Here is a 22210-nt window from a genome sequence, read left to right on the forward strand (position 1 = left end):
AGCCTTGGCTGTCCTAGAACTCACTCTGTAGACCAGGCTGGCCTTGAACTCAGGAATCCGACTGCCTCTGCCTCCCAAGTGCTGGGATTAAAGGCATGCGCCACCACTGCCCAGCTTGCTACTGCTAACCTTAAAGAGGGTGGCTAACAGTGAGTGCCTGGGCCTTCTCCCAGCCTCCCCAGAGCCAGGAAGGACACAGGGCCAGCCTGGGCCTCATAAGTACAATAAAGGCATCAGGGAAAAGCACGGTCAGGGTAGAGGAATGACTGTGTCCCTTGTGGCTGACACAAGGCAGAGGAGTTTACTGGGGATCAAGAAGGGAAGCTGGTAACTAACCCTGAATGCCAACCTCCGGGCAGCACATGTTATACACATGCCTAGTACAGAGAGTGCCGATAACAGTTCCAGGCAGTGTGGCTGGTGTAGCTTTACTTTACAAACAAGGAAACAAGTCCAGAGAGGGTGCCGACTTGGCCAGACTAGAGAGCAAGCTCCAGCATTTCCCTGATCGAGACAGTGCTCTGACCCCAATACTCTGCAGCTGGGCAGAGTATGGGCTCTCCGGAGCCCCCTCTCCTATCCCCCCCCCCCCCCCCCCCCCCCCCCCCCCCCGCCTCACTCCCCAAGGAGGAACTAGGCCTGTGGCCTACAGAATGTCTGACTTCAGGCCAGGTTGCTGCCTGACCTGTGAATTCTGTTCTGTCTTTGCAATGGGTAATGGATCCCACCTAGGATGACATTCTCCTTGGAGAGAGCAAAGCTTCCTGTGAGGCCTGGGGCTGAGCCGGGGGAGGGCACACATTCCTCCTTGAATTCAAAATCATCTGTAGTGTGGAAGGCTTGGTAAAATCCTTGTCACAACCTTTAATCCCAGCAATTGGGAGACAGAGGCAGGTGGATCTCTGAGTTTAAGGCCGGCCTGTTCTATATAGTGAATTTCAGGATACCCCGAGCTTTTGAGACCCTGTCTCAAAAACAAAACCGAAATAGCCCCAAACCCTTGCCTCAGGGCATGGATGAGCTGCTATCCTTTTCCAGGTACCTCAGAGGCATACCCTTTCCCTGGGGCCATTGCTCCCTGAAGTGTACCTACTAAGCTAGCTTGCTCCACACTCTTCTCAGCCCACCCCTGCTCAGACCCTGGCTGAAAAGCCAGCCTACCTGTGATAGAGGCATTGTTCCTCAGTTAGTGGCCCTCAGTGTAGCCCTGTTGAAAAGTGCTGGGCCCTGAGGCCATCCCACCCTACATCTTTCCTCTCACAGGGAACTTCTAATGGATTGGGATCTATAGATGACATCGAAACAGGTATGTCTCATCTATGTAGAGTGGGACACCCGAGGGGCTTCCCTGAGGCAGGACAGGAGTGAGCATGACTCACTCCTCTCAGCTTGTCCCTGTCCTTCATCCATGCCTGCTCCTGTTGCACACCTCGAGTTAGAGCCCTTGCTTCCTACTTCCTTTTCTCTGTTAAGTGCTTGAAGAAAGCACCGCTAGCCCCAGAGAAAGGTGACATTGGTGGATATTTAAGCAGAGCCTGGGCAATCAGGAACCCCTCCACAGCTCCAGGCTACCTGACTACCTCTGAGCCATTGCAGCTGGGGCAAGGAAGAGGGAAACCAGATCTCTGTGGAACAGGGAAGGTGTTAGCTTAGTGACTGGGCAATACCCCCACCACACAGGGCCCTGTCAGCTACTGAGCTCACTCCCTCCACAGACTGCTACGTGGATCTCCGAGGCTCCCCAGCCCTGCTCCCCTCCACTCCCACAATGCCCCTGTTCCCTCATGTTCTGGACCTACTGGCCCCCCTGGATGGCAGCAGCAGGACACTCCCCAGCACTGAGGGCCTGGATGACTTCTCGGATGGGGATGTGTTTGGTCCAGAATTGGACACCCTCCTGGACTCTCTGGTGAGCTGTGCTGCTGACTGACTTCTTGTTCTGTCCCTTGAGATCGCTTCACCCACAGTCCCATGAAGAGGCAAGGGAAGGGTCCCATCTTCATATCTCAGTTGGGAAAATGGAGGGCCTTGGGAGGGTCTTGCTGGAGTCTACAGCTCCCAGGAGAGATCAAGCAGAACCCCAGTTCCTCTTCATGAGCAGTTACTGTCAGGCCCTGGAGCAATAACTAGTTCCTGGAATGCCATACCCACACGGGGTTGGATGGTTATGTTCTCGTCTGACCCCTGGCTCTGTCCCCACTTTGCAGTCTCTGGTCCAGGGTGGCCTTCCTGGCAGTGGTATGCCTAGTGAGCTGCCTCAGCTGATCCCCGTGTTTCCTGGTGGGACCCCACTCTTGCCACCTGTGGTGGGTGGCTCCATCCCCGTGTCCAGCCCACTGCCTCCTGCCTCCTTTGGCCTTGTCATGGACCCCTCCAGGAAGCTGGCTGCTTCTGTCCTGGATGTCCTTGACTCTCCAGGGCCCACGCTGGACCCCCTGGATCTCTTACCATATTCTGAGGCTCGGCTGGATGCCCTTGACAGCTTTGGGTCAGCCCGAGGCTCCCTGGACAAGCCGGACTCCTTCCTAGGTGAGCCTTGGTGTGTACTCTGTCTCTCTGCTCCCTTGACAATGCTGCTCCATCTCTGATCTCTGAAGCTCTGCATTTCTACAGCACATGCCCATGTGTCTATCACAGCCCAGAGCAGTAGAGCTATGTTAATGATTCTATCTGATGTAAGGTCATGAACTCCAGTAGCACTTCTCTGGGCTGGGAACCAGGGACATAAGCCATTGACCAGGCCTTAATAGGGTTGGCTTTTAGAGGTCGGAGATAGACTTGGGCACGCAAGACTGAGGGACTTATTGATGGCATGGGTAGACAGGAACCAGGGTTTCCTTCTGGAGGACCTGATGGCTCAGAGGCATGGGATCGGTGTGGTAGAGGATCTGGGTCTGGCTGATAGCTAGAGTGAGAGTTCCTAGGGGAGTGTGGGTAAGCCATGGTCTCACTGAGCAACTTCTTCCCTCTGAGACAACAGGAAGCCTCAGAAGGCAGAATAAGCAAGGGTAGACATGTTGGAGCCTCTTTGCTCCAGGGCTGTGTCCGTGAAAATAGGAGGGTGTGCCAGGCAGTGGTGGCGCATGCCCTTAATCCCAGTACTTGGGAGGCAGAGGCAGGCGGATTTCTGAGTTCGAGGCCAGCCTGGTCTACAGAGTCAGTTCCAGGACAGCCAGGTCTACACAGAGAAATCCTGTCTCGGAAAAAAAAAAAAAAGAAAAAGAAAAAAAGAAAGAAAGAAAATAGGAAGGTGAGCCCATGGACCTTCTCTGAGGTAGAAATTACAGGGGTGTTCCAGAAAGGCCCCTCATGCTCTCTGTGCTAGGGAACATAACCCTCACATCTTCTCCTTTCCTAGAAGAGACCAGCTCACAGGACCACCGACCCCCAAGCAGTACTCAGAAGCCAACCCCCTCGGTGAGTGACTTGAGCGGGGCTCCCAGACCAGACCTCTTATTCATCCTATGGTTACAAGCCTTAGATAGGGGGTGCGCTGAGCTCTCTGCATTGGTGAGGTGCTACATTCTTCAGGAGGAGCACCTTCAGAATGGCCCTTGTGCTGGAGAACACATTTAGGGTACTCCTTATCTCTTATGTTAGGACGAGGCTCAGCAGCCATAAGTGTTATCATGCTTCTGATCTCAGGGCTCTGCCTGTTCTGGGTTCAGAAGAGCACTGGACCCCAAGTGAGCGGCATGTCTGCAGACTTCAGCTTAGATACTAGCTGTGTGGGCCCTAGGAAATCCTTGGCTCTCCCTGGGCCTTTTCTCCTGTCTGTTGATGACTGGGCCACTTCCAGGAGAGCAGTAGGTCTTTAAACAGGCCCACTGCAATTTCTCTGCTTTAACTCAAGGAAACATTCTGGAGTCACGATGGCCTGCCTCTACTCATCGTCCAGGGGCTTCTGAGGCAGATCATGGTGTTTGGGGCTCTTATATTACAGAACAAGGCCTGGGAAGATGGAGAAGAGGTCCTAGGCTCCTGTTCTGATACTGAGTAGGACAGATTGGAGTAGGGTCAAAAGATAGACCTATTCTCACTGCCTTGGCTGGCCCTGGTGGTACCAGGTACCCTCAGGGCCAAAGATGGCCAATGTCTTCCCATTGTAGCCGGAGCCCTCAATGCCCAACACCGCCCTGCTCATCAAGAACCCTCTGGCTGCCACCCATGAGTTCAAGCAGGCCTGCCAGCTCTGCTACCCCAAAACAGGTAACTCCACGTTTGCAGCAGCACCCCTCTGTCCTGGAAATGTTGGGAATCCACGAGTGTGGAGGCCACATTACTGTGTGTTAGTGGAAGTTACCTGTAGGAAGACAAGGCCCTCCTGTGCAGGAAATGAAGGGGTGGACCCTAATTGGGACCCGCCCTCTCTCTGCAAAGTGTTATCTTCACAATTCTAGAAACACTGAGTTGGGCCAACTCACCATTAATTAGGTCCAGGCCTGTTAGGGAAGTCACGTGGTGGGTTCCTGGGAGGGCTTCTCAAGTCCTCTCGTTCCCCTACAACCACATGCCAGGGGAAATATGATGGAGGCTTCAGAGACCCGGATGAGGGCATGTGGGTTTTCTGGATTTGCATCCCTGTGTACCCTGCCCACAGGCCCCAGGGCTGGCGACTATACCTACCGTGAGGGCCTCGAGCACAAGTGCAGAAGGGATGTCCTCCTCGGCCGACTCCGGAGCTCGGAGAACCAGATCTGGAAGCGCATCCGGCCCCGGCCCACCAAAACCAGTTTTGTGGGCTCCTACTACCTGTGCAAAGGTAGGTAGGTGGACCATTATGGAGCTGGCTGGTGCCAGCTGGGCCCAGCTCCTCCCAGACCTATAGCAGTGACACTGGGGAGATGAGAAAGCTCTGATGATGCCTGAGACCCATAGGAGAGCAAGCATCCCTCTTGACCTTGTCCAAGGACAGAAGCCATTCAGGAAATGCTATGGAGGTGGAGCTATATGGTGGACTACACCATTGCATGTGAGAGTCCCACAGTCCACCCAACCAGGTTCATACCCTGCGGGATTCCAGAAGTGATGGGCAGAGTCCCGGAAAGGCTTGCAGACAGCAGTTGTGTTTAATGAGTACATTATTTTCTTTGCCCTTACTTCGGCCTCATAGAAATCTAATCAGTACCAAACAGATGTTTTTGGTTTTCTTCAGTTTCCCTGAATAGTCATGAAGCACATCTGTACTTCAGCCCTTTTTTGTCCTTAGCCCCAAACATCTGCCTGTAACCTTTTGGCACTCAGTGTCCACCCCAGGCTCCTTTCCCCTCACCCACACAGGCCTTCCAGGCCAGTGTCCTCCCTGAAGCCCTGCCTACGGCTGCTGGGATGATGGCCAGTGCATGCCCATGTCCACATCTCCACCCTAACTGCTCCTCAGGCACACTCGCACTCCTCCCCCGTCCCTCCACGTGCTCTGCCCTTTGAGCCTGGTGGCCTCAGTTTTGGAAGCTGTTCCCTGTTCCACTCCCCTACCCCTTTGCAGCTGAGGATGCAGCCACTCCTCCAGCTCAAGCTCTGTGGCCCATGTTCCTGGTCCTAATCACACAGTTATTCACTTCCCCAGTGAATAATCCTAAGAACCGCTCCTCTTTATATACTGTGTGTATTCTACAAAGGCCTTTCTGCATTGCTTGGGCTGCATAGACACTGGGGACCTGGTTGGGGATGGGTGGGAGGGGTTTGGAGAGTGCTGAGCCTTCCCACACCAGGGCCTGGTGTTTGGAAAAGGATCCCTCTCAGAGTGCTCTGTCCTTGTGGATTTGCATCCTGCTGCCCACCGTGAGATCGCGGGGTGCTGTGGGCTGCCTCCCCCACCTGGTAGACCATGTATCCTATTGCCTCTTTGTAGACATGATTAACAAGCAAGACTGTAAGTACGGAGATAACTGCACCTTCGCCTACCATCAGGAGGAGATCGATGTGTGGACAGAGGAGCGGAAGGGCACGCTCAATCGGGACCTGCTCTTTGACCCTCTGGGGGGTGTCAAGCGCGGCAGCCTAACCATTGCCAAGCTCCTGAAAGAGCACCAGGGCATCTTCACCTTCCTCTGTGAGGTACCCACCTGCCCAGCCAGTTCACCAGTCGCCCATGGCCCCAGGCACAATCAGGGCTGGCTGCCTCTGCACTGGCTGTCAGCCCTGAAACCTGTGGGCATGGTGAGGCCTGGGCTGGAGAATCACCAGAGACTGTTGTAAAATTAGGCCTTGGGGATCCTAGTGGAACCCAGATCCTGTCTGGCTTCTCATTTTACAAAGGTGAAAGAAAATTGAGGTCAGGAGAAAGCAGTAACCGCCCCCATTTGTTCTTCCTTGGGAACCCGGAATGTGCGGGATTTAGATCTTTATTCATACTTTCTGGGCATCCCCAGCTCACAGATACTGTTCTGGTTCACTGGTGGTGCTGTGGGTTGAGGTAGGTGTTGCCTGGAGGCCATAGGGCCAAGTCAACCCGAGCCACACGCCCCATAGCCAAAGGCCACCTCCTTACAGCACTGGTAATCTTTAGGGCCAAGCAGACTTAGAATCTTGTCCAGTATTGTCCCTGAGTCCCATATCATGGCTATGACAAGTTTAGCCTAGCTCAGCTGTCTAGAGCAAGATGTCCATGGCCAGCCTTGTCACATCTCCCCCAACGTGTTCCAACCTGGCCGTGCCTGCTGTTTATGGCCTATGACCCAGCTGTGCTGTCACACAGTGTCCTCCCAAATTTCCTCATTCGTTTCCTAGGCCAGCTCTGAGTCTAGTAGCAATACTGTGCTTTCCCTGCATCGGGTTCTTTTGTCTTTTCGAGGGGGTGTTGAGACAGGTCTCACTATTTAGCCCTGGCTGGCCTGGACTTAGCTACATAGATCAGGTTGCCATTGAACTCACAGAGATCCACCCGCTTCCGAGCACTGGGGTTAAAAGTGTGCACCACTGTGACCACTGGCCTTTCCCCAGTCTTGAGAGTACGGCTGGTTCTGTAACAACTTGAAACTAGGAACAGTGCCATGGTTATCTCTGGCTTTGGTGGGGGGTTGGTGAGGCCTAACTACCCTGGTCGGCTGAGCTTAGAGCAGATGAACTTGTGCCGTCTCCCCTAGGGGAGGAGTTGGCTTGGGGATCATGGCTCATAGCCACAAGACAGGAGCATTTGAACTCATTTTTCTCCATGTTCAACCTGCATAGAGAACCTGTGGGATAAAATAGGTTAATTATCCACAGTTTACAGTTGAGAAAACCGAGGCTCAGGGGCATGGAGTAACTCCTGCCCTAGGCACTGGAGTTATGTGATCTGAGAGAGGAAGGAGTGAGAGTTGAAGCCCAAGTCATCTATAGGCCAGAGACCTGAGGTTTACAGAGCCTGAGTTCTCTTCCACACTCCCCCTACCTAGGACAGGGTTCACAGGGACCTAAAGCAGGGTTTACAGGGACCAGATGTCCTTCCTTAGGTGGCCATTGGGCTTCTAGCCCATCCCCTTCCCTGGTGGCCTAGTGAAGGTCCCAGCCCATCTCCTCCTTGAACAGATCTGCTTCGACAGTAAGCCCAGGATCATCAGCAAAGGCACCAAGGACTCTCCATCTGTCTGCTCCAACCTGGCTGCCAAGCACAGCTTTTACAACAACAAGTGAGTCCTGCAGCTGTGTAGTGGGCAAGAAAGGGTGGCGAGGTCCCGTGAGGGCAGCTTGTCAAACGAGGAAAGGCCAGGCCAACAAGGGACAGAGAATGGTGACACATCTACCTAAAAAGGACAGCAACCATGTTTGTTGAGTGCTTCCTGTCTTCCAATCGTTGTCTTGGGTATTTAATGGTCTCGGAAGCCCCTGGGGAGGGAGTTACTGCTCCCCTTGTACAGAGAAAAAGGCTGGGATCTGGGAACACCTTGGTCAGCAGGCAGATAGGCCCTGCTGATGGCTCTAACCAGCACCTTCCCTTGTCATGGTTTCGGTGTCAAACAGGGCATGGGAGGAGCTGGGGCAGGCGGACACCATTGCCTTTGCTCTTTCTCGCTCTCTGCCCTGCCCCATCCTTTGAGATGGAGTCAGGCCCCGGGTCCACATTGCAGCCTGGCGAGGGGCTGGTTGTAGGTTGGAGCACTAGCCATTGCAGCCTTGGGTTTCCGAGAAGAGTGATGATGTTCCCATCTTGATGGGTTTCCTTCAAGGCCACTGAGTTTCTCTGACCAGAGAAAGTGCTTCATTATTATCCACCCCCCTGGGTATAAGACTAGCTCTGAGGCACTGAGCTGGAATCTCCCTTTCTGTTCATGGACATTTCCTTCTCCCTACCTGGTGAGGTCTGACACTATTGGTGGACAGTTGCAAACTGAGCTGGCCCCAGAGCTCTGCGATGTAGCCCGAGTTAAGCAGAGCTAGGACGAAAGTGTTGAGTGTAGGATCGATCCTTACCTCCTGTGCCATCCACATTCTGAGATGGGCTAACAGGACAGGAGGTACCCAGGAGAAAGCTCTGAGAAGCGACTTCCCTCAGTCTTGCTTGGCACTGGAAAGGTGCCCCCACTGCAGAGATGGAGGGCAGAGGGTGCTGGGGGACTGTCAGCATCATGCACATCCTATGTGCCTTCCAGGTGCCTGGTGCACATCGTCCGCTCCACCTCTCTCAAGTACTCCAAGATCCGTCAGTTCCAGGAGCACTTCCAGTTTGACGTGTGCCGCCACGAGGTGCGCTATGGTTGCCTGCGCGAGGACAGCTGCCACTTCGCCCATAGTTTCATTGAGCTCAAGGTCTGGTTGCTGCAGCAGTACTCAGGTGAGGGACAGGCAGAGCAGGCGGAGTAGGCTTGGAATTGGCTGGGAGTGAACAGGCCAGGGCCTGATGGCCAACGGATGGGACCTCAGGTGAGTTCACAAACAGGTGGCTCCTGGGAGCGTCCTGGAGGAGTTAGTAACCCTGGACATCACAGACAGAACTCTGCTCACAGGGTACTGCTAGGTCCAGAATCTAGATCCCTCCCTGTCTAGACCCTGCCTAGGGAATATGCCAAGATACAGATGGGAAAGCAAGAATGTGTGAGACTCAGAGCCTGGTAGACTCAGCCCCTGAACCCTGCAACTCCACCTAGCAACTCACCTGCTGCCTGAGCAATGGTCAATAAGGCATCTTTCTCTGAGCCACCTTCGGTTTGTCCAGTGAGTGGACTTAAGGATGCTCACACATCCATCCGTCTAACTGCTTTAGCGAGCACCCTCTCTGAGTTAGGGCATCCAGTCTTGAACTAAACAAGGCCCTCACTTTTGAGGACTTAATGGAGCAAGACAAGCAGCGTACTACCCAGAAGTGAATCGTAGGCACTATTTGGCCAAGGATGCATAGTCTTCTTCGCCATTTATTGTAGTTTTACCAGCATTATTGTGTTGCCAGGGTAAGACATTGTACATGTGACAGTCAGTGTCCGCATAGAGTCGATAGTGTTTTAACTTTAGGGGTGTATCAGTGATGTGTGGGAGAGAGACCCAGAAGAGCATTTCCAGTCACGTGGTGAGAATGGGCCTGTCTAGGGAAGGCCAGGGAATGAATGTGCTAGGAAGCAAAGAACTTGAGGCAGAAGATTATCCCCGGGAGTAAATAAAGCAGTGATAAACATGAGATAGTTGTGACTCAAGGTCATTGGGGGTCCCAGTGTGTGAGAGTCTCTTGCCCTTAAAAAGAAATACAGTCACATGCTGGACACTGATGTTTTAGTCCAATCATGGGCCAAAGAGCAGTGTTTATTTTATAATGGGCTGAAGTGTGCAGTAAATTATAATGAATGAACAGCACTGGTGCTTGTTCATGCATTTGCTACACTGTACCTTTATTGTTAGGGAGTAATCCTAGTTTAAACTTTAAAAAAAAAAAAATTAGTCAGGCAGTGGTGGCACATGCCTTTAATCTCAGCACTTGGGAGGCAGAGGCAGGCGGATTTCTGAGTTCGGTCTACAGAGTGAGTTCCAGGACAGCCAGGGCTATACAGAAAAACCCTGTCTTGAAAAAACCGAAAAAAAAAAAATTAAGATGATGATGGTGTCTCCAAGAGATGACTCAGAAGTACAGGTGCTTGGCACCAAGTATGAGCCATCTGCTCCCAGGATCCACATGGCTGAAAGAGAAAACTAACCTTTGAAGTTGTCCTCAGATGTTCACACAGCCACCTGAGCCACATAGACACAAAATAAATAAACATAGTAAGAAAGTAGCTTTTAAAAGCCTATCGTGACTCTCTTCTCGGCCTTTTGGCTAAGATCAAGTGTAAAAGCCTATCCTGAGATACTGGCGGCAGTTTCATCCTCTACACCCAGCATTTCAAAATACTGCGCATCTCGGAGCAAAAGTCCATCATTACGGCAGGTGACTGCAGTTGTCATTATTCTGAATCTGCTGTGCAATACCAGGAGGGGTTTTAGGTGAAATGGAGTTTTCAAAACCTGGACAGCAGTTTCCAAGCTGTGCTGGATGCTAGGTGGAAAAGTTGGAACAAGGGCAGGAATGGAGACACCAGGGGAGATGTAGGTCACACCACATGGTGGCAGTAAGGTGGCAGAAGCGGTCACATTCTAGGTATACTTTGATGGTGGAACCAACAAGATTGTTGATGGACCAGATGTGAGGTATACTAAGGTCAAGCCGTCAGGGTGCCTAGTAGAGTAGGGGTCTGTCTTCTGAGAAGAGGGTGTGTGTGGAACGAGCATGTTTGAGGGGGCTAATAGCAGGGTTCTGCGTGGGATGAGGGTTCCAAATTGTCTCTTGGACTCCAGGTAGAGGTGTTGAATGGGCTGTCAGATGTGGCAGGCAGTAAGTGGACTGTGGATCTACATTTGGGGATCATCAGGAAGAACCTGATGTCAAGTGTGGTATGTAAGCAACAAATGGAGTGACCCCAGCAGAGCCACAGCCACAGAATAACTAGACAGCTGACCATAGGAGGCACTAGAAAGGGAAGAGGAGTCGCAAGAGGGAGGCTCCAGGAAGATGTGCTGAGCTGGATCTGGGAGGCAAGTAAGCATCTGATTGGTACTCTGGGGCCATCATGCTGGGACATTTGCTCTTTGGGGACTGGCAGTGAAGAGCCATGTACCTGGTGCCTTGGTAAGCCCTAAAGACCAGGGGCCTGGTGCCTTGGTAAGCCCTAAAGACCAGGGACCCAGCAGGATTCTGCTTGAGTCTTCAATAAGAAAAGCAGGGGTTCTAAAAATGGAACACTAGCTTGGGAATAAAGGAGCTTTCTTCCTGTGTTACGGATGGACAAACTGGCCCAGAGAGGACAAGTGCACTCTCTGTGTCCTGAGTCTTACTGTTGCCAGGACTGGCCAGGTAGAACTCCTTGGCTTGGGATGCATCCCAGCATCCCACGGGTGCTGTGTCTCATCCTTTGCCAAGACCCCTTCCACCCTTCACAGGAATGACCCACGAAGACATCGTTCAGGAATCCAAGAAATACTGGCAACAGATGGAAGCCCACGCAGGGAAGGCCAGCAGCAGCTTGGTAAGGCCCGGGATTGGCACTGGGGTAAGGGTGGACACCACAGGAGCTGTCCATTTCCTTTTACTGTGACATGTGACCCTGCAAGTTGCACTCTTTCTTATATTTCTAGAGTTCATGTTTTACGGCTTGCTTTGTTATCAGTGAGTGAGTGTCTTTTTCCTATGTTCAGGTTTGTATTTTTATATACAAATATACATTTATATACATAAATATTCACACTGGTTTTGGGGGCGTTTCTGTTTTGAACCATCTGGGAGTGAGCTTCAGATATGGGAAGATGGATCAGCAGTTAAGAGAACCCATATTTGATTACCAGCACCCACGTGGTGACTCACAACATCTCTAACTCTAGTCCCAGGGGATCTAGTATCCTCTTCTGGCCTTTGTGGGCCCTACACACATGGTGTACAAAACACATACATGCAAATAAAATACCCATACACACAAAATAATAATTTTAAAAGTTTTTTTTATAATGAGGATACTTTTTTATATACCCAAAGACTGGAAAATTAATACAATAGTACCATTCAGATTCTGTGACTTGTCCCCTAAATTCTAGGTGACACACTGTTCCATTGTCATGTCTCTTTCTTCCCTCTTTAATTTAGAATGGCTCCTTCATCAGTCTTTATCCTTTTCAAAGCCTCTGGTTTTACACAACGTCCCTCCCTGTGGGGTGAGGAGACCTGTTTTCTCCTGCTGCATAGATTTATCATGAAGCCCTGCTCACCATTTACAGCATGGGTGTGAGGCTTACAGGAATTGGCCTCAGCTTCAGGGTGTTGAGTGTGCTGTGTGTTAGACCCTGTATCACCCTGATGCTTACAACACCTTGGGCTTCAAGACCCTTGTAACTGTAGGTGACAAGGAGACACTGGCTTAGAGACGAGAAGAGCCAGTGAGTGTAGCATACCCATGAAGGATCACCCTGTTTCCCAGACCAGACCAATCTATTGCCAACTTGAAGGAAGACTGGGCTTCTCAACTCTTTATGGGGTTGGGGGAGGATCCAAGCTGAGGGGAGGAGCCATGAGGGCTACTTGCTCCTTGGCCTTCCCTTTCTATCCTTGCTCGGTCTCTCTCCTGTGTTGGCCCAGGCATGGGGCTCTTGCCTGCTTAGTATCTTGAGAGTAAAGTCAGTATGCCAAGGGGCTGTCAGGGTAGACGCTGCTTGGGCTCAGTGCCTCAGGCTTACCTGTGAGGGGTGACAACCTGCTCTGAGCTATCTCTGCTTAGTCGGATGGAAATGATGCCTGCACTGGGCAGTTGCTGGTCACTGTTCTGGGGTGAGCCGGCAGAAGACACATGCACCTGCTAGCCTGTAGAAACCAAGAGTTGCCCAAACAAGCAATCTCACACCCAAGGCCAACGGGCAGTAACAGAAGAGAAGGTTAGCCAAGGTCACCTCCCACTCCCCAAAGTGAAGGCTGTTGCAAAAGATATGGGAAAGGAGCCTCAGAGACTAGCTGAGCATTGTCCTTTTGGGCTGTCTGCCCTGCTTCCCAAGGCCAGCTTCCCACCTTTGAACCTCTGCTCTCTGCAGACCGGGTCCTTAAAACTGGTGGATCAGACAAGGTACTTTAACCACTGAGGGTGGCAGCTTTGTGGCAGGAGAGCTCCAGGAGAGCCCCTGCAGCCTGAGCGGAGTGAGTGTGAGAGATGCACACAAGTGTGCAGGCCAGAGGAGGTACCAGTGTCCCTCTACCACTCTGCCTTTTTCCTTTGGAGGCAGTCTCTTGCTGACCCTACAGCTTGTACTTTCTTGCTAGTCTAGTCCCAGCAAAGTCCTGTTGCTGATTGGCTCAGTGCTGTTTGCAGGGCCACCCCTAGACCTTCTGTAGGTGCTGGATCGAAACCATGGTCATCATGCCTTTGCAGCAAGCACTCTTACCTGCTGAGCCATCTGTCCAGCCCCTTGCGCTGAATTGTCTTTTTTTTTTTTTTAAGATTTACTTATGTATATGAGTACACGAGGCTGTTTCTAGACACACCAGAAGAGGGCATCAGATCCCTTTACAAATGGTTGTGAACCACCATGTAACTGGTTGCTGGGAATTGAACTCAGAACCTCTGGAAGAACAGTCAGTGCTCTTAACCACTGAGCCATCTCTCCAGCCCCTTGAGCTGAATTTTGAAAGACGTTTTTTAGAATAAGTTGAAGGAAGAATAGAGGAAACCAGGTTGAGAAGACGGCATGCCGTCTGCCGTGCCCCAGGACTGCTCTTGTACTCTGTCCATTTCTCACCTGAGTAGTTTACATGTGGCACAGACATGTAGGTATGTAAGATGGGCATACAACCAGACATTTTGTTGTACTGAGATAGGTTCTCACTATGTAGCCCAGGATTTCCTGGGACTTACTTCGTAACCCATGCTGGTCTCTTATGGCAATCCTCCTGCCTTAGCTTCCTAGGTAATGGGATTACCAGCATAAGCTACCGCATCTGGCTATATATCAAACACTTGCTAATGATGGGTCATACACTTTTTAAAATAATTCTTCGGCATAGGTATAATTTTATTGTTTATTAAATTGTTTACTGTTAATTAAATATTAATGAGATGAATGAGATTAACAAATTATGCCTTGGTTGAATAGTTAATCACAGGATGTAGAGGCAACACTTCTTGGAATTGATCAGTATTTTGTTTTGTTTTTAAAGATTTATTTATTTATTTATTTATTTATTTTATGTATGTATGAGTACACTGTAGTTGTACAGATGGCCGTGAACCATCATGTGTGTAGCTGCTGGGAATTGAACTCAGGACAGCCCCGCTCGCTCTGGCATAATACACTGTGGCTGTCTTCAGACACACCAGAAGGCGTCAGATCTTATTACGAGTGATTGTCAGCTACCATGTGGTTGCTGGGATCTGAACTCAGGACCTTCGGAAGAGCGGTCAGTGCTCTTAACCGCTGAGACATCTCTCCAACCCAGTATTTTGTTTTTATAGTTAACAAATTCAAAATGCCGAGACTAACACTGTGAATAAATATGTAGTTTAAAACTTTATTGGTAGCCGGGCGGTGGTGGCGCACGCCTTTAATCCCAGCACTTGGGAGGCAGAGGCAGGCAGATTTCTGAGTTCGAGGCCAGCCCTGGTCTACAGAGTAAGTTCCAGGACAGCCAGGGCTACACAGAGAAACCCTGTCTCGAAAAACCAAAAAAAAAAAAAAAAAAAAAAAAAAAAAAAAAAAAAAAAAAGAAGAAAGAAAAAAAAGAAAAACTTTATTGGAAATTCAGTACTAACTCCACACAAAAAGTCATGTCATAAATTTTAAAAATCACAAATGAGGGCTGGAAAGTCAGACGACTCAGCCATGAAGAGAGTGTGCCTGCTTTGGGGCTCGGGCTGTGTTCTGCTGCCCCTGGCCCCTGGCTCCTTGCTCCTGTTCTGTCTCTGCTGCAGCAGAGAAGAAAGACAAGAGGAAAGAGTTTGAGGAGTCAGATGACATGGGATTTGGTATGTTTGATTAAATTTCCGCTCCCTACAAATAGAGCCTTTTTATATATCTTGGGGAGGAAAAAAAGTGCTTGCTGAATCAGGTGTGGTGGCACATGCCTTTTATCCCAGCACTCAGGAGATAGAGGTAGGCAGATCTCAAGATTCAAGGCAAGCCTGGTCTACAGAGCTAGTTCTAGGATAGCTACACACAGAAGGCTTGTGTTGAAAAAAAAAAAATGAGTACTTGATGCTTTTGCAGACAACTCAGGTTTGGGTCAGTATTCACACCAGGCAGCTCACAGTTGCCTGTAACAGCAGTTCCAGAGGATCTGACGCCACCTGGCTTCCATGGATACCTGAGTTTACACAGTGCTTGTAAACTACCAAAGATGAGCAATTCAACAGCAATAGCTTTAAACACACACACACACACATTCTCTCTCTCTCTCTCTCTCTCTCTCTCTCTCTCTCTCTCTCTCTCTCTCTCTCTTTGTCTCTCTCTGTCTCTGTGTGTCTCTCTCTCTGTCTCTGTGTGTCTCTCTCTCTTTCTCTCTCTCTCTCTCTGTCTGTCTCTCTCTTTACCACTGTGATGAAGCACAGCACTGTGGGGAGGAAAGGGTTTATTTGGTTTATATATCCTCAATCAGTCCACTGGGGAAAGCCAAGGCAGGAGCTCAAACAGGACAAGAATCTAGAGGCATGAGCTGATGGAGAAGCCATGAAGGGATGCTGCTTACTGGCTTGTTCCTCATGGCTTGCTCAGCCTCCTTTCTTATATTTTTGGTTGTGAGCCTACCCTTTGATGACTGAGCCATTTCTCCAGCCCTCAGCCTCCTTTCTTTTTTTTTTTTTCAAGACAGGGTTTCTCTGTGTTGCCTTGGCTGTCTCAGCTTCCTTTCTTCTAGGACCCAGGACCACCAGCCCTGGGATGGCATAACCTATAATGGGCTGGGACCTTCCCTATCAATCACTAATTAAGAAAATGCTCTACAGGCTTGCCTACAACCTGATCTTATAGAGGCATTTTCTTAATTGAAATTCCTTCCTTTCAGATCACTCTAGCTTGTGTCAAGTTGACAAAACTAGGCAGCACAGCCTCTAACTCACAGAGGTCTATCTGCCTCCATTGCCCCCCATGCTGGGATATGTCACCACACCAATTTTTTTTTTCTTTCTGTTTTCGACACAGGGTTTCTTTGTATAGCCCTGGCTGTCCTGGACCAGGCTGACCTCGAACTCAGAAATCCACCTGTCTCTGCCTCCCAAGTGCTGGGATTAAAGGCATGTGCAACTGCTGCCCAGCTCCCCACATCACATTTTTTTTTTAAAAAAAGTTTATGTCTATGAGTTTTGCTTACATGCATGTATTTATAGCATATGCATGCCTATTGATACAGACGTCAGAAGACAGGAACTAGAGTTATGGATGGTTGTAAGCCACCATGTGGGTGCTGGGAACCAGCCCAAGTCTTCTCTAAGAACAAGTGCTCTCAACTACTGAGTCATCTCGTTAGCCTCAGACACAACTTTTAAAATCAAATGTTCTCATAATGTAACCCAGAGATACACTAATTTAGTATTTACATGCTGAGGTAGAGGAGGAAAGTATTTAAAGCCTTTTTCTGTGGACCATTCTTCTTCTTTCTTTATTTATTTATTTTTGGTTTTTCATGACAGGGTTTCTCTGTGTAGCCCTGACTGTCCTGGAACTCACTGTGTAGACCAGGCTAGCCTCAAACTCAGAAATCCGCCTGCCTCTGCCTCCCAAGTGCTGGGATTAAAGGCGTGCGCCACCACGGCCCAGCTTGACCATTCTTCTTCTAAAGCACGAGAAGTCTGTATGTATAGTAAGAACACTGTAGTTCATAAGGCACAACAGTCTGGAATCTGCGCCTCGGCCAGGCAGTGCTTCTGGGTCTTACCGGATGACACTACACATTTCAGTGTGTGCATATCAGGCACTTAGAACCAAGGGTTTGCTAAACTGCCACGATGCAGCATTTATAAGTGCTGCCAGACACACCTCGAATTCCTTGCATGTCTGATGTTAAATTAATGTCTGTTTGTTGTGTATTCAGAAAGTTTTGGTATTGCCAAATTTCCCAAGCTCCCAGATTCAGTTATCTGACCCTTATGGGTTGTGACCACAGTTTAAGGAGCTGTAGAGATTGAGAGCATGTGCTGTTCTTTCAGAGGCCCTGAGTTTGATTCTCAGCCTGTCAGCAGCCTGTAATCATAGCTCCAGGGGTATCTAACCAATGCCTCTGGTCTCTCAGGGTACCCACACACATGTGCACAAACCCACATATATATCCTTAAGAATAAAATAGACTGAGACTATAGCCTGTGCCTTGAATCCCAACACTCAGGAAACAACTGACAGATCTCTGTGAGTTCAAGGCCAGCTTGGTCTCTATAGCAAGTTCTAGCCAGGGATGCATAGTGAGACCCTGTCTAAAAATAAATACTATAAATTTAAAATCAATTTTTAACAAGAGAAGCTATTCCATACAGTGGTTGCCCAAACCAGACCTCTAAAAGAGGGAAGATAAGTGAAGCTGGAGCACCTGGAGAGGGCAGGAAGATGGTGGGGTTCAGGAGTCCCTCTCCATATCTGGCTTCCCCAGTCAGACGTCCTAGGGCCCTTAGCTGAGAGCTAACTGCCTGTCAGTAAAACTGGGCAGTAGACTAGCCAATTTAAGACTGAGTGGTCCTAGGACTCCCAGAGGCCTAAGGCCTGGTGGCTACAGCTTCACCAGCTCACTCCCCCATCTTCCAATAGGGTACCCCAAGGACACACGGACCCAGCACCTTTGACTTGCAGATGAAGTTTGTGTGTGGTCAGTGTTGGAGGAATGGCCAGGTGGTAGAGCCGGACAAAGACCTCAAGTACTGCAGTGCCAAGGCCCGGCATTGGTAAGCAGGCACAGTGCATGTGCTTGGGAAACATGGGGCACTGCCAGAGCAACATGTGGGAGGAGGCCAAGACTTAGGAGATCTGGGCTCTGAGAGAGGAAAGAAAGCCTCATAACCCGGAGGCCTCCTCTTTGACTCTGTAATGACTCCTGTTTCTGGCCTACAGCTGGACCAAGGAGAGGCGGGTCCTTCTGGTGATGTCCAAGGCCAAGAGGAAATGGGTGTCCGTGAGGCCACTGCCATCCATTCGAAACTTCCCACAGCAATATGATGTGAGCACTTGTTGGGGAGGGGAGAATACAAGAGGTTATGAGCCCTGAAAAGGCTTTGAACTGGCCAGAACTATGTCATAGCCCTGTGGGACTCAGCAGGCTTTCTTTTGCCTACCCACAGCTCTGCATCCATGCCCAGAATGGCCGCAAATGCCAGTATGTGGGAAACTGCTCCTTCGCACACAGCCCTGAGGAGAGGGACATGTGGACCTTCATGAAGGAGAACAAGAGTGAGTGGCAGGCTTGTCCTGTATTCCTGTATCTGTTTCACCTCATCACTAATCTCTAGAATACACTCTGGGCTTCCTGGGAGTGATTAGTCACTCAGGCCAGGCTACACAGTAGCAGAGCTTTAAGATTTTTGTGCCTCCCAAGTCCAGCAGAGATCGTGGGTAGAATGGATGGGGAAGCGCCCCCTTCACCAAGCACTCTGTCCCCTGCCCAGTCCTGGATATGCAACAGACCTATGACATGTGGCTGAAAAAACACAACCCAGGGAAGCCAGGAGAAGGGACCCCCATCAGCTCTCGGGAAGGAGAGAAGCAGATCCAGATGCCTACAGACTATGCTGATATCATGGTAAGCCAGCCCCGCCCCCATGCTGAGCCAGGGCCAGGTGAGAGGGCATCCTGGAGGGGCTGAGCGGGGCAGAGGTGTGGAAGCAGGCACCCACAAAGCTGTGCACGCAGATGGGCTACCACTGCTGGCTCTGCGGCAAGAACAGCAACAGCAAGAAGCAGTGGCAACAGCACATCCAGTCTGAGAAGCACAAGGAGAAGGTCTTCACTTCTGACAGCGACGCCAGTGGCTGGGCCTACCGTTTCCCCATGGGCGAGTTCCGACTCTGTGACAGGTGCTGAGGGCCGTGGGACGGGGAGCACAGGGGCAGGGAGGGCAGGTAGCAGGTGGGCCGGAGGACAAGGATGTTGGGACCAGCTCCATCTCTTGACTTGGTGTATCTGAGAGATGAGTACAGTACTGGGGGTGGGCATGGTGTAGGGGTGGGTTCAGGCCTCTCTCTAACCCTCCTTCACAGCACCAGATCAGATCCTAGAGAGTGCTACTTTGTCAGGGGTTCCCTGAGCCGGGACCACCAGAGCTGTCTGGGGAGAAGCGTATTTTAGGAAGATGGGAAGACATAGAGCTCAGACGGTGAGCCTCCTGCTACCCACAGGCTCCAGAAGGGCAAGGCCTGCCCAGACGGGGACAAGTGCCGCTGTGCCCATGGACAGGAGGAACTCAACGAGTGGCTGGACCGGCGTGAGGTGCTGAAGCAAAAGCTTGCCAAGGCCCGCAAGGACATGCTTCTGTGTCCACGGGATGATGACTTCGGCAAATACAACTTCTTGCTGCAAGAGGATGGGGACACCACTGGTGCCACCCCAGACGTCCCCGTTGCTGCAACTGCTACTGCTGCCGCCACCACCACTGGAGAGTAGGGTCAGGTCTCAGCTATGGCAAAGTCCTGGGGTCGGGGGTGGGTTGAGGGCAGGGGACTACCCCATCAGGCAGCCCCCAGTCTGCTGGGTCCCTGTCCATCCTGTCCACCCCCAGTAACCCAGGTGTGTATACCCAGGTCATATACTGCAACCCCAAGTGGTCCCAGGATCCTTGTCCTGTCAAAATGGGGGCAGATCCTCCCTAATTTTAGTTTTGGTTGGAGAGGGAGGGGCCTGGCCAGCTTCAGCCTACAGCTTTAAATTCTGTCTGCTCCTAAATGTGTCCAAAGCTCAGGGCTGGGGAGCCTGGGGTCCCTACTTAAATATGCAGCAGGAGGGTCCTTGTCCTTCTCTACCTTCCTCTTCTCCCTTTCCCTGGGGCCAGATCAGGGCACAGCAAAGGTCAGGAGGCCCTGGCTAACTTAAAATATAGTCATGAGATGGAGTTGGGAACACTATATTGGTCACTTACCACCTTGGGCCTCAGTTTCCTGACCTGCGAAAGGGGAAAGGGCTAAGGCAGATGATGGCTGAAGCTAGACTAAGCAGTCTAGGTGCTCCTAACAACCGGCCCCGCCCAGCCCTCACCTCTGTGCACCACGATTTTAGACTGCACCTCAGCCTTGGAGTCAACACAGCCCATTTTACAGAAACAAAAACTGAGTTCTAGCAGGAGTGGTTTGCCCAGGGTCTTTAGCCCCCTCTGGTGCAGAAGTGGGATGTAAACATTGGTCAAAAGACCCCACCCATTAGCAGCTGGAGCCTCTAGGCCCCTCAGTCCCATGCAACATCCCTGGGACCTGGGGAAGGGCTGCTCTTCTTAGCTCCACGTTGGGGGATGTTGGAGTAAGCGATGGAGGCTATACCCTCAAGAGCTTTCACAGACAAGTGGCATCTGACAAGGTACAGAGCATGGGGAGGCTCTGAGGAATATGAAGAGTGGGGAGGCAACCTAGGCTCCATGGGCCACTATGGAAATAGCTTTTTTCTGGGGGACCCTCTGTAGTCCTCTCTAACGAACCCAGAATATACTGTTATGACCATCTGTCCCAGCCCCACCCTATGCTCAACACTGCTGGCTGCCTAGGACCCCAGCTGACCCCCAGCCCATGCCCCCCTTTACCAAGGCCTCTTTTATTGTCTGAAGTAGGTGTACACCTTTTTATCCCACCCCCACAGGTAGACACAGCCTCTCCTGGCTCCCCAAGACATTCCAGAATGCTCCACCCCATTGGCACAAGAAGTGGGGCACCCTTCCTCCCACCCCAGAAGGAACCAGAAACAGACTATCAAGAAGTGAGATAGACTTAAGCAGACACTCCTGCTTTTCCTCCAGCTGGGGTTGCTAGTGCTCCAGGGCACAGTGATAGGCACCTGAGCAAGCGTAAAGGACCCATTCCTAATCCTGCCACTGCCCAACCTTCTCCCGATAACCATGGCATGCACCTTTCCCTCTCCCCTGCCCCTCTTCCCTAACCCCAGCTGGCTAGCACTGCAGAGTTTGGGTGCTGGCAATATGGCTGGAGGGGAGGTGAGACCACATCTAAGGTGGGGACCATGGCCGTGAATGTGGATGACACTTGTTCTCCTGACTCGTGGTGTTGCAGTCTGTTGTCACCAGCCTTGTTTTAGTGTGTATATATGTCGCCCCTGTGATGCATATATACACAGGTATTAAATATATCGCTCTATATAATATTATATATGTGTGTGGTATCCAAGGAATCTCTTCTATTGAGGGCTAAAGATAAAGAATTTGGCACACAAAAAAATGCAGACATCCTTGTGAATTTTGAGTGCTTATGGGGTCATCTGGTTATTTAGGGCACTGAGACTGGAGCCATGGCTCAGATTTGGGCAGAAATGGCAGGGTAACCCACACCTGGGCCCTGCTCTAACTGCTAGTTTCCCAGAGATCCATGTCTAGAGAGGAATGCCAGTGTGCTCAGGAAAAGGAAGAAATTAGTGTTTGTTTCCCACCAGAGGAGGATGAATCCAGAGTTTTCCTGCTGTTCATCTGTCCAGGGGTCTCTGAGATCTGGGCTCCCTTACATTCTAGACCTGTGTCCCTCACACGGAAGAAAAGGACGGTAGGGATGACCTGGGGTGGGGAACAACAAAACGTCTTAAATGACGAGTATAGTTAATCTGATGTGACCTCTCTAGGGCCCCTGGTTGGAAGGCTCAGGGTTGAAGCTGGGCCTAGGAGCAAGAACAAGATTGCACAGTAGACATGGAGTTAAGGCAGTGGGTGGGGATGCTGCATTTCTCAGCTGGGCAGTAATCAATCTAATGGTCCTTTAAAAATGTCTGTATTAAAATTTAAGAATACCACACTTTAATATTAAATATCCTAAGGTCTAGTATCTTGATAATAATGTAGATGTTTTAATAACAATTTTTGTCCTTCTTAAAATAAAATGAGAGAAAAATTTGCTTCTTTTAGCCTTTGTTCTAGAGAATATATGTGTGCACTGTGACTCTTGTCCCCCAGGTGTCACTCCTGCTCCTCCCCAACCACTGCATGGATTCAGGGGGCCAGGGCTGCTCAGGACTCCTGGGACAGAGCTAGTCCCAGCTGGCTGTGCCTGGGTCAGACATTCCAGGGGGTGAGGGGCAGTAACCCTGTGTACACATGGAGACCCAGCTGACCCAGCTCAGGCAG

General features: G+C 50.7%; 1 protein-coding gene across 2 annotated transcripts in view; it reads left to right on the plus strand.

Moving 5' to 3' along the window:
* Positions 1-21982, plus strand: part of Zc3h7b (zinc finger CCCH-type containing 7B) — a 49957-nt gene extending 27975 nt beyond the window's left edge. The window contains exons 8-24 of one of the 2 annotated variants that reach the window (XM_031350207.1): positions 1264-1306; positions 1716-1909; positions 2208-2529; positions 3359-3417; positions 4110-4209; positions 4601-4762; positions 5852-6057; positions 7510-7610; positions 8571-8752; positions 11380-11465; positions 17701-17834; positions 18001-18106; positions 18228-18336; positions 18552-18685; positions 18796-18959; positions 19281-19541; positions 20725-21982. In XM_031350207.1, the coding sequence (XP_031206067.1) occupies positions 1264-1306; positions 1716-1909; positions 2208-2529; positions 3359-3417; positions 4110-4209; positions 4601-4762; positions 5852-6057; positions 7510-7610; positions 8571-8752; positions 11380-11465; positions 17701-17834; positions 18001-18106; positions 18228-18336; positions 18552-18685; positions 18796-18959; positions 19281-19541; positions 20725-20728 (2367 nt within the window). In that variant the 3' untranslated portion in view covers positions 20729-21982. Of the gene's footprint in view, positions 1-1263; positions 1307-1715; positions 1910-2207; positions 2530-3358; positions 3418-4109; positions 4210-4600; positions 4763-5851; positions 6058-7509; positions 7611-8570; positions 8753-11379; positions 11466-17700; positions 17835-18000; positions 18107-18227; positions 18337-18551; positions 18686-18795; positions 18960-19280; positions 19547-20724 lie in introns of both variants that reach the window. The other variant, XM_031350198.1, reaches the window with a different exon arrangement.
* The last annotated feature ends 228 nt before the right edge of the window (positions 21983-22210 follow it).

The sequence above is a fragment of the Mastomys coucha genome, unplaced genomic scaffold (assembly GCF_008632895.1).
Source record: "Mastomys coucha isolate ucsf_1 unplaced genomic scaffold, UCSF_Mcou_1 pScaffold11, whole genome shotgun sequence".
In the NCBI taxonomy this organism is placed as follows: domain Eukaryota; kingdom Metazoa; phylum Chordata; class Mammalia; order Rodentia; family Muridae; genus Mastomys; species Mastomys coucha.